General features: G+C 46.5%; 1 protein-coding gene across 1 annotated transcript in view; it reads left to right on the top strand.

Moving 5' to 3' along the window:
* The first annotated feature begins 244 nt into the window (after positions 1-244).
* Positions 245-12,487, top strand: part of LOC141258046 (transmembrane 4 L6 family member 4-like) — a 43,271-nt gene continuing 31,028 nt past the window's right edge. The window contains exon 1 of the mRNA XM_073673046.1: positions 245-718. Within this exon, the coding sequence (XP_073529147.1) occupies positions 545-718 (174 nt within the window). The 5' untranslated portion in view covers positions 245-544. The remainder of the gene's footprint in view (positions 719-12,487) is intronic.

Here is a 12,487-nt window from a genome sequence, read left to right as displayed (position 1 = left end):
AATCGAGATCAGTGTTTTACAAATGGAAACTCGTAAGTGAGACATGCTTGTCATGTCCATGTTGAATATTTTATTTCATTGATATTCAAGATAACAAAAACTATCAATATCCAACAATCCAAAAAACAGAATCAACACTACTGTTATTTGACTTTCATCAGAGAGTGAGAGGATAACCCCTTACAATGTCCAACCAATAGTTAATCATTAGAAGAGGTAAAAGTAAGAGAAGGTTATGTATGTTGAAATTTTGGGCTGAAACATGGGAGGTATTTTAATATCTGTATCAGTGCGAGAAAGACAGATCAATGAAAGTATCCTGTTCTTCCAAGTAGAATATTAACAGAGCATATAAGTCGTCAAGGCAAAATTTAAGGCTGTCACATGTGTAATGTATTTAACAGAATTCCGTTGACTGTGGTCATACAAATGACTAGGTCACTGTGAGATCTGTTCGAGGGGAGCATCAGACCAGCCAGGATTATTCTAATACTTCTATCACAAGACACTCCAGTAACGAACAGAACATTTCTACATTGCCAGCATGTGTTCTGGGGGCTGTGCAAAGTGCCTGGGCATTGCTCTGATTCCATTAGCTATCCTGTGTATTCTTGCAAACATCCTGCTTTTTTTTCCTGGAGGGAAGGTTGCAGAGAGCAATGGGCACATCTCAGATGAAGTCTGGTATTTTGGTGGAATATTGGGATCTGGGGTTCTGGTGAGTAATAACTCTTTTGATATTTAGAAATAACTCCCATATTCATTTGTCGATGCCACCTTAAAGGAATTGTCTATGATACCTTAAAGATATTATCATCACCTATTCACTGGTCGGCTGAATCGGTGGGGTCCGACTGCTGGGAACTCAACCGATCGGCTGAACAAGGCACTATTTTTCCCTTTCGAATGGAGCAGCAATGTGCATGCTCGACAGCTGCTCCAATCATTCTCTAGGAGACTACTAAGTGCTGCACTTTCCTTTTTCTAGCAATGCCATAGAAAATGGATAGAGTAACAGTTTAGCATGTGCACTAAGGCTCCATTCTAATGCGACATCCCAAATCTAGGAATTCTTTTAAATTGTTTTAAGTAAAGCAGTTTCACACTTAAATATGTAAATATATGCACTTTTATCTCTGATTAGAAGGTTGGTGATTGTTTTTTTATTATATATATATTATAATATCTGATCCTATGTTACTAGGGATCCTTTAGGAATAGAATGTGCAATATGAAGCTATTAGTTTTTACCTTCAATCTAGGTTCACACCGAGTTTTTGAGGAGTATTTTGAAGCAGATCCTTTCCAAAATCCACATTAAAAAGCTTAAAATGCTCTTTGAGTGCTCTCCCTTTTCATTTAATTGAAAAATTCACGTTCCTGCTCATATGAGTTTCTTAAAACCTTGCCATGGTAAAAAGCAGTGATACATCACTCCCTCGTGGAATCTGCTCCAGAGTTGACATGGTCAATTCAAAAGACATCAAAAAACTGTGTAGAATAAAAATGCTTCAAAACCTCCTAAAACTTCTCAAAAAAATTCTTCAGGAATAGAAAAATTCGTCCAAAAAAGCAGCATTCCCTGAATTGGATTACTCTTGAAAAATGTCACCTCCAAAAATAGATGACTATATCCTTATAGACTAGGCCAAGGCTTGTGTTTTATCTCTATTTAAAGAGATAAGTGAAAGTTCCCCATACACTTTTGTCCAAACTTGCCAATTCCTACCGGAGCTGCAAACGTGGCTGGGCCTACACCTAACATAAATACTGTCAGTTGGTATATCCGCTTACATAATATTGGGAATAGGGAGTTTTTATCCTGGATGTGGCCTTTTATCCCATTTACAAAATGGAGTGTAAGGTCAGATTCCTGACTGCTGCATCATTCGTTCTGTATGAGGCTGCTGAAAAAATGCGAGTGCAGCGCTCAGCAACCTGATTGGGAATGAATGGAGCAGCAGTTGCACATGTGCACCACCGTTACATTCTTACAGGGATAAAAGTTCCCCATTCTACTGATCAGTGCAGGTCCCTGCCGTCAGACCCCTTCCTATCAGCTTGGGGATAGGTGATAACTTGTTTTCACAGGACAACCTCAAAGAATTAACAAGACTACCTCCACCCAGGAACCTCTTTTTCTATGCCATGATAGGTCATCATAGAGGTGATCCCTACTTAGGAGGATTCACCTTTGATTGAGAAAAATGTAATTTATTTGCCATACCCTTCCAGATGCAGGGGAAATCAGAAGCGACATAGAGGTTCCTGATTGGTCATTATAGCCAGGGGTGGAGAAGTTGTGATTGGTTGATTACTTTTGGATTGGATGGGTTTCTACATAGCAATTACTTCATTCCAAATAGGAATATATTGTTGCAGTAACAGCCTCTTTAATGATCATATTAGTCTACTGGATCAGATCTTTGACCTACAGTAACATGATCACAGGGGAAACCTCTGCCGAGCTGCCCCATAGACATCAGCCACAGAGTCCAACCATCATATTGGCTAAGGACACCATTAGCTAAAATTAAATAAGCACGTTTTGTAAGCAAACCCATATTTCATCACAAAGGCCATCCAAGATAAGCATCCAAATTTCTGTACCGTCAGCGAAAATATTCAGGTCATTCCACTCAGTAGTAATGACCTCTTCTGTACATACCGGAGGTTATTGACCTTGCCTATATGTTGAGAAGACACAGGTAAAAAAACTGGAGTAGGGAAAAGTTATCAATGTTTTTAGGCAGGATCATGCATCATGATGCAGAATAGATTGTGTTAAGAAGTAGATATCTAGAAATACTGTATATAGTTATCAAATAGCAGAAGCAAAATGACACTATAGGAATACAATATCTCATGTGATAATTTGCCTCTTTTAGTCTTTTTTAATCCAATATTTTTATTAAGATAATTCAAGAGGAAATACTGTACATGAAATGGGTGAATACTGGGGGACATGAAAGAAAAATCTAAGAAAAACTCTCTGGTGTTCTTTGGTATTCAAAGCATAAAAAAGGCAACACATTTTATATAGGGCTCAAATTGCAGAGGAACAGTAAAATATGAAGTGAAGTAGTATAGTGATTATGTTTAACCCCTTCATGACTGGGCTACTTTTCGTTTTTTTCTTCTTTTTCCAAGAGCTTTATTTTTTTGTCGACATAGCCATATGTTTTTTTTGCACCCTGATCTAATGTTTTTATTGATACCATTTTGGGGTGGGTACGATGTTTTGATTGCCTCTTATTGCATTTTATCACAGTGTTGAGGCAGCTGAAAAACCCTAATTGTGGCGTCTCAATTCTTTGTCTCATTAATAGTTAAATCATTTTAAATTTTGTTGGATTGGACTTTTATAGACGAAACAATACCACAAATGTGTATTATTTTTTAATTTCTTTATTTTTAATGGGGAAGAAAGGGCTGATTTGAACTTTCATATTTTTTTATTAATTTATATTTTTAAAAACTTTTTTTACTTGTCATTTTATCTGTTAGTCCCCTAGAAGGACTTGAACCTACGATCATCTTATTGCTTGCACTATATACAGTAGTACCACAGTATTGCTGTTTATAGTAACAATCACTGTTTCCTATGAACACCAGCCAGAAGCTGGAATTCAAGGAGAGCTATTATGACAGGCACAGGGATCTTCAGCAGACCCCAACCATCATGGCAACTCCTCGGTGCCCCGTGGAACCGATCAGCGCGTGGAGTGATGCGTCACCCCGTGCCAGTGCGCAGTATTTAATAAGTTAAGAGCCGTGGGTGGAGCGGAGCTCCATGTGCGACTGTTAAAGGCAGATGATGGATGAATATCACAGCCATCATCTGCCAGGGAAGATGCGGGCTCAGGAACTCAGTGAGCCATCATATGACGTATATGTATGTCATATGTCGGTAAGGGGTTAATATTTAGACAAATAAGTGTGTAATAACCCTGCATAATTTGATAAACCTATAAGAAAAAAAATCCTTGTCTCTTAAATAGAGCATTGCTTTTTTTTTTACCTATTGAAAACACACCCTTTCGCCTTACCCTCATAGAAAATCTATTATTTAAAAAAAAAATAATCGTGGTAGATTTATGCAGCTAAATGTGCTAGAAGTCTGGCTCAATTTGCATCCAAACTTCTTGTACATGATTTATTCAAAGTTTTTGACACTTTTTCTGTATTCTTTGACAATGGGCGTGGATTGTAGGTACAAATAAACTAGGGATAGAGAATGTACAAAGGGTCGTGTATTTTGACCATATCATCATTTTTATGCAGATTTTCCAAGTCCAAGTTGAATAAATTTGAATGGTTATTGGATGAAGCCGATCAGGTGATGTGTGTTTGTGTAATGAGGGACGTTGTGGTCTAAGGATATCATCACCCTTTATAAAGGTGTGCAGAATTATTAGGCTTGTTTTCCTCAGTCGAAATGTGATGGACCTGTGTCTTTATCAACCTATGTAACTACAGTATGTAAAGTCAAATATAATGTTTGCTCACTACTAGGTGTTATTTATCAAACTGAATGGTTTTGAAAAATTGCAAAAAATGTAGTATTAAACAATCTAATAAATGTACTGAATTAATATTGCACATACCTACAGAATAAGTTTGTGAAACAGTTGTTGCCCCTAAGTCTGTGTGCCCAGGATGAGTTTTTGGTGAGTTTTTGACACTAATTTTGCTGCATCAAAATTGCAGTGTTTTAAAGTTTCAGCAAAGTGGATGGGATTAATAGATATATTATGTCCTCTGTGCTTCTTTTTAACTCGCCTGCGGTGCGTGTTTAAAATCCACAACATGACAATTTCTCTTGTGGGTACGCTGAGTTTTATGTGGAGATTTTCCCCATAGACTTGCATTAGATGCGGAAAATTTGCAAGTCAAAAACACACTTATGTTTTTAGTGCATTTGTGGCACCAGAGGGGGTCTGGTTGCCACAGTGGTAGAAATACCATGTCTAAGAGCGAGCATGAGTTTTCCTGGTCAGGAGCACTGTTGCATGCAACGCCTCCTGCCCCAGTCCAGGGAGGGGAGGAACTTGCCCTTTATAAACTGGATCTGGGGCGGGGTTAGAGCAGTCGGGTCGAGTCGAGTCGAGTCTAGTCAGAGCAAGGAGCTCTTGAGGCTACACAGGAGCAGAGAGCCAGGGATTGGAGCTGATAGAGCTCATCCTGGCAGAAGACGCAGAGAACCGGACACCGGAGTCTGAGGCTGTGAGGATATCCACATCCAGCAGCAGAAACCACCTGGCAGGGGATTTCAGGTCCTCTGGCCATAGAAAGCCCGGAGGCTCAGTCACACGCAAGGGACCGGCACCGCCATCGAGGAGCGGAAGGTACCAAAGGCCCCAAGTCACCAGCCATAAGGGTGAGCACCACACGGTACACTCAGGGACGTGGGCTACTACACGACTACAGCAAGGTAGCCAGGAAGAGTGCAGTCAGATGGGAAGGCTTACACCTCCACCTGGCCAGGGGGACTCTTGTTCGCTCACAGACTGACCAGGCCTCTAATGTTAGCCAGTACTCCCGGCAGGGCCTTCTTCATTACCAGCAGTAAAGACCCTGAACTGCACTGCACGGACTCTGAGTCATTTCTGCTGCGCCCATGCACCACAACCCTCACCATCTACACACGCTGCCCTGAGGCTATACTCCTCCCGTGGGGAGTTATACTACCCTCTGCTGCGCACCCAACATCAGCCTCAGCGGTCTGCCCCGCAGCGGCAGTTCTCAGTGACCGCAATCCATGGGTGGCGTAGTCGGACACTTAAACATTAAAAATGAAATAAACAGATCCGCCACTGGTTTGACCACCCTGAGCCACGGGGCCGGGTCTCCGCCACAGAGACTACAACCCCCAGCATTACACAGAGACCCGGCTCTGGGTATTCCCGCCACACACGGCCCAGGGGGCGCGTCAACTTTGGCGTAGTCTGAAGAAAGACTGTGATACTTACTGTGGTGAAGTTTCCTGCCATCCGCAGCCGTTTTCCTGCCATCCGCAGCCATTTTCTCGCCATTGGGTGCCATTTTTGGGACGCCGCGCGGGAAGAAGAGGGGCGTGGACGCCAAAAGCGCGCGAGAGCTGAAGCCCCGCCTTACGTACTGACGCTGCGCAAGGTCCTGGAAGGAGCCCAGTGGACGCCGACGTCACCAGCGCGCGACGCAAGGTCCTCGACCCCGACGAACGCCTGCGAAGCCGTGGCCTACGGAGAAGAAGCAACGGAAGGTAGGCCACGGTTAACTAGGGGGGAGGAAGACACCAGGAATGGAGGGAGCTCCCACCGCCAGCGCAGCTGCTGCCGCAGTGATGCCGTTCACGATGCCGTATATCCCCGGAGCGGCATGGTTACCCCAGTACTCAGGGGAGTCGCATACCCTGAGCGACTTTAAAGAAAGACTGAATAGCCTATTTAAAGTATACCCCCTGTCCGAGGAACAAAAAGTGAGCATCCTGATAGGCCAGTTAATCGGAGCAGCCCAAAGAGAAGTGAAGTCCTGGTCAGCCAGGGAAAAGGGGACTGTAAAGGAAGTACTGGCCCATCTAAAGGACACTTTTGATACCCGCACCTCAGCAGAGATCAAGCTAAAATTTTATGGGTGCAAACAGCGGGCACAAGACAGTATACGGGACTATGCTTTGAATTTGCAGGAGCCATTAAGCAGGCAGACCCTGACAGCGTGCGGAATGAGGATAAGCTGTTGACTGAACAGTTCATTGAGGGTCTACAGTCCAGCGCCCACCGAACCCAGTTGCGTGTAATGGCCTTGCAGAACCCTGATTTTGACTTTGCGCAGTTTAAAGACAGAGCCATCCGGGTGCTCCGAGAACCGGCACCAGGTGGGGCTGTAACCCACAGGCGCCCTGCTATCACCTATCACCAGGAGCTGATGCACAGGCTTTGGACAAAGCCCCGGCTGCAGACCTGCACCATCAGGTCCAAGAGCTGACCAAAAGCGTTGCCGCGCTAACCAGAGCTGTGCAGTTTTTACAGGTGTCCCCTCCAGGAAAGATCCAGCTGGCTTCCAGTCTGGAGGACGTCCCTTGGCGCCGACAGAGGAGGATCCCATCGTCCAGAGGAAGGCCCAGTGACCGCTACGACCAGGATGGACAACCCATCTGCCGCCGCTGCAACCAACCAGGACATATGGCAAGGTACTGTCATTTAAACGGGCCCAACCTGGGGCAGAGGGCCGATGCCCAGGCATAAGACCATCAGGCCCATCGAGCTGGCATGATAAGTACGTAGGGGGATGACTGGTCTTGCCTGTGGTGCTGGATGGCATTCCTATGAGTGCACTACTGGACACCGGGTCACAGGTAACCACCATCCCCTATGTGCTTTTTAAGCGGTACTGGAATGACTCAGATATTACCCGCTACCCAGATAACGATTTGAGCATCATTGCCAGCAATGGTCAGCCCATGCCGCAGGTGGGATTCAAGGAGGTGACCATAAAAATTGGTAAAGTTGAACTGCTAGCGCAAGGACTGATTATTGTGGACATTGACCGTCGTGAAAGCCACCCTAAGATAACCTTGGGTACTAATGTTATTGAAAATTGTCTTGCAGAGATAATTGTCATATTACAGCAGGTTGCGATGAACGCCAGCTCCAGCCAGCAGCGTGTCCTACAAAAAGAGATCAGACCCTGATGAAAAGGCAACAGGTAGAACTGTCTAGTGGTGAGATTGGTAGTGTTAGGATGAGTGACCCGTTCCCTATCGCCATGCCCCCAAAAAGTGAGATGATGATCTGGTGCCGGACTGCAATCGGGTTAAGAGGAAGGGACTACCAAGCCATGGTAGAACCCATCTACTCAGACAGTAGGCCCACCATTTTGACAGCGCGGGGGGTGGTCGATGTACGCCATGGGAGGGTACCTGTCCGCATCCTAAACATTGGGGAAAGAGAAGTATACTTGCCACGGTATGCCACTCTAGCCAAATTGTTCACTGTTAACCAAAACTCTGTAAAGGCCGTGGAACCCTTGCCTCCATCTCAACCAGAGGAGGGTAACGGCTCCAAGAAACAAATGGAGGACTGGTGTCAGAAGCTTCATGTGTGCACCGACTCCACTCCCTCACACCAAAAACAGGGAGTCTACCGGGTGGTTCAGGAGTACGAAAGAGTCTTTAGCAAACACCCGCTAGACTTTGGGCAAGTAAAGGGGGTAGAACACCACATCCACCCATAAAGGAAAGATACCGATCTGTACCCCCTGCACACTATCAGAATGCCAAGGGAATGTTGCGAGAAATGAAGGAGGCTGGGGTAATCAGGGACAGCTGTAGCCCCTGGGCAGCTCCTCTAGTTCTTGTGAAAAAGAAAGATGGCACCATGAGAATGTGTGTAGATTACAGAAAGGTCAACCGTATCACACACAAAGATGCGTACCCGTTACCTAGGATAGAGGAATCTTTAGCTGCATTAAAGTCTGCTAACTTCTTCTCCACTTTGGATCTTACTAGCGGGTACTGGCAGGTTCCTGTAGCAGAGGCAGACAAGGAAAAGACCACGTTCACCACCCTGATGGGTCTCAGCGAATTCAACTCTGCAACGCACCAGGAACCTTCCAGCGGTTGATGGAGTGCTGTCTGGGGCACAGGAATTTCGAGACGGTCCTGCTATACGTGGACGATGTCATCGTGTATTCCAAAACATATGAGGACCATCTGAAACACCTGGCAGAGGTGTTTGATGCCCTGGCAGGCTACGGCCTAAAGGTGAAACCCTCCAAGTGTCATCTACTGAAACCAAAGGTACAGTACCTGGGACACGTGGTGAGTGCTGACGGAGTAGCTCCAGACCCTGATAAGATAACAGTGTCACGGGTGTGTCGCCACGAAGATCGTCGCGATTACACAGCCTGACTTCTCGCAGCTGAGTTTTTGGTGCTTGGTGTTTTTCGGCAGGGAGGGAGTTAATTCTCTCTCTCTCTGTGCTAGACGAAGCCCAGCCTCGTCCAGCTGCAGTTAATTCTGCAGTATTAGGACTCCTTCAAATACCTGCCGTTCTGATAGGGTAGTTGTCGGTGAAAGCTTTTCATGCAGACTATCAGAGTGATACGTGGTATTGTGGAGTTAGGAGCGAAGTGTACTCGGTGTGGTTTTTTCCCTTCCTCGCTTTATTCTTTATCCCCTTACCCGTTGGTGTTCCCTCCGTTGTAGTGGTGTAAGTTTTTGTATGCAAGGTGGTTTTGGGTTTGCCCCTTGTACTGTCTCGTTCGTCTTGTACTGTGTTTGGCATATGCGGTCCTGTCCCCAATTGTTGTGATCGGGGTCCTTCTCAGGACTAGATTACTGAGGTTCAGGGATTCTCAGGAGGTAGGTTTACGCTGGCGGCCTGGACCTCTGTACCATCAACAGTACCTCCAGGTAGAGGGATTAGGCAGGGCCTCAGTGTAGGGTCAGCATAGGCCCCTGACCTCCTGAACGCCGAGACAGCGTGACATTTTCACCGACCCACTAAAAGATTCTCTCCAGCCACCATGGATCCAGTAGCCAATATAGCTCGGCAGTTGCAGAGTTTGTCCTTGGAGCTGGCGGACGTTAAGTCCAAGGTTTTGTATCCCCTGGAGCAAGCCGGATCAGAACCCAAAGTAGCTCTCCCTGACAGGTTCACGGGGGGGCGGGACAAGTTTTTTGTTTTCCGGGAGGCATGTAAGTTGTACTTTCGGCTGCGGCCTCGGTCATCGGGGAGTGAAGAACAAAGGGTGGGAATAGTCATCTCGCTCCTTCAAGGGGACCCCCAATCTTGGGCGTTCTCTCTTCCCCCGGGCTCTCCGGCTCTCCGGACAGTGGATGGGTTTTTCTCTGCTCTGGGTCTTGTATATGATGACCCGGATCGGATCTCCCTTGCTGAATCAAAGTTACGTAGGATCCAGCAGGGAGATCGTCCAGCGGAGGAATTCTGTTCAGAGTTCCGTAGGTGGGCCACGGACACCCAGTGAAATGACCCGGCTCTTCGGAGCCAGTTTTGTCAAGGTTTATCTGACAAATTAAAGGATATGTTGGCACAGTATGACTCTCCCGCGTCGCTGGAAGCCGCTATGGCCCTTGCTATTCGCATTGACAGACGGCTTTGGGAGAGGTGCGGGATAACTCCACCCCCTGTGATGACTCCACCTTCTACAAGGGTCCCTTATATGGAGGTTCCCCTGGTCAGTCCAGAGGAGCCTATGCAGTTAGGAGGGACATCCTTTCGGGGGAGGGGACCGGCGGTGCGCCACAAGACAGGAAGGTGTTTCTTCTGCGGGAGAAAGGGACATTTTATTGGGGGGTGTCCTTCCCGTCCTTCGCAGAGAAAAGAGTCGTCGGAAAACTATTGATCCCAGGTTGTGTGATGGACGGCAATCTGGGAGTAGGTATTTCGTCCCTAGGTTCGTCTCAGTTTCTTGTACCGGCGGAGGTGGTGGTGGGTACGAGAACTGAGAGGTTATCTGTTCTTCTGGATAGTGGGGCCGGGGCTAATCTGGTGGACGCTCGGTTTGCTCGGGTTCAAGGTATGCGATTGAGTGTGTTGGCTAAACCCATCCCCATATTCTCGATCGACGCCAGGCCTCTCGGTCAGGGAAGTTTTTCGCAAGCGGTGCATAACAAATCTTCAGGTGGGGGCGATACATAAAGAACTGTTGTCTTGTTACGTGTTGGTGGGTCTTCCCACTCCTATTGTGCTGGGCCTTCCTTGCTTAACTAAGCATAACCCGGTTATTAATTGGCAATCTAGAGAGATAAGCCAATGGAGTGAATTCTGTAAAAAAAACTGCATGAATACGGTCATCGGTACGGTCGCTCCTAGGGTCTTACCCCCATTTATGGCTGACTTTGAGGATGTGTTCTCGGAAAGAGGGTGTCAGGAACTACCTCCTCATCGCGTGTATGACTGTTCGGTAAAACTGCTTCCTGGGGTCAAGTTACCTAAATCTAGGTTGTATAATTTGTCTGGTCCGGAGAGGCAGGCCATGAAGGATTATATTTCAGAGAGTCTGGCTAAGGGGCATATTAGACCTTCATCTTCCCCGGTGGCCGCGGGGTTCTTCTTTGTGAAGAAGAAAGATGGTGGCCTACGCCCTTGCCTGGATTTCCGTGAACTTAATCGGATTACGGTCCGAGATCCGTATCCGCTCCCACTTATCCCCGATCTCTTCAATCAGATCGTGGGCGCCAAATGGTTCTCTAAGTTGGATCTCAGGGGGGCGTACAATCTGATTAGGATGAAGGAGGGGGATGAGTGGAAGACGGCTTTTAACACTCCGGAGGGACATTATGAGAACCTTGTCATGCCATTTGGTCTGACTAATGCCCCGGCGGTGTTCCAGCACTTTGTTAATGACATTTTTCGCTGCCTGATGGGTCAGTTTGTTGTTATTTATCTGGATGACATCTTAATTTACTCGCCTGATCTTGTGTCTCATCAGGAGCATGTTAGGCAGGTGTTACAGATCTTGCGGGATAATAAACTGTACGCCAAGTGGGAAAAGTGTGTGTTCGCCGTTCAGGAACTCCAGTTTCTAGGCTTCCTGGTGTCAGCGTCTGGTTTTCGTATGGACCCTGGGAAAGTGCGGGCAATTCTTGAGTGGGATCTGCCAGAGAATCTTAAGGCACTACAACGTTTTCTGGGGTTTGCTAATTATTACCGGAAATTAATTCGTAATTTCTCGTCCATGGTTAAACCTCTCACAGACATGACAAAAAAAGGGACGGATTTTTCTAGGTGGTCTGACAAGGCTTGTCAAGCTTTCTCCTCCTTGAAAAAATGTTTTGCCTCGGCACCCATACTCATTCAACCTGATGCGTCACAGCCATTCATTGTAGAGGTAGAGAGGTTCGTCTCCTGGTAAATGGCGTCCGTGAGCTTTTTTCTCTAAAAAATTGTCGTCCGCTGAGAGGAATTACGATGTCGGCAATAGGGAACTCTTGGCCATTAAGTTAGCTTTTGAGGAGTGGCGCCATTTTTTGGAGGGGGCTATCCATCCGGTCACCGTCATCACCGATCACAAGAACCTGCTATATCTGGAGTCCGCAAAACGTCTGAATCCCAGACAAGCTAGGTGGTCATTGTTTTTTACCAGGTTTAATTTTGTCGTCACATATCGTCCTGGATCAAAAAATGTAAAGGCGGATGCCTTATCTCGTAGCTTCCCTGGGGCCGGGAATACGGATGACCCAGTTCCTATCCTTCAGGAGGGGGTGGTGGTGTCGGCAGTATTCTCTGAGCTTGAGGAGGAAGTATTGGAGGCTCAGGGGGACGCCCCTGTTGGACCTCCTGGGAGACTGTTTGTTCCAGATCAGTTGCGACAAAAGGTGATCGAGGCACACCATAACTCAGCTTTGGCAGGACACCCAGGGAGTAAAGCAACTGTGGATCTCCTTTTGCGTCGGTTTTGGTGGCCTAATTTACATAGGGAGGTGGGAACTTTTGTTGCGTCCTGTGGGGTTTGTGCGCGCTCTAAGACCCCACGTACCTGT

This window comes from Phyllobates terribilis, unplaced genomic scaffold (assembly GCF_046119375.1).
Source record: "Phyllobates terribilis strain yellow unplaced genomic scaffold, ASM4611937v1 Scaffold_3__8_contigs__length_932513732, whole genome shotgun sequence".
In the NCBI taxonomy this organism is placed as follows: domain Eukaryota; kingdom Metazoa; phylum Chordata; class Amphibia; order Anura; family Dendrobatidae; genus Phyllobates; species Phyllobates terribilis.
This window is presented reverse-complemented; position numbering and strand designations above follow the sequence as displayed.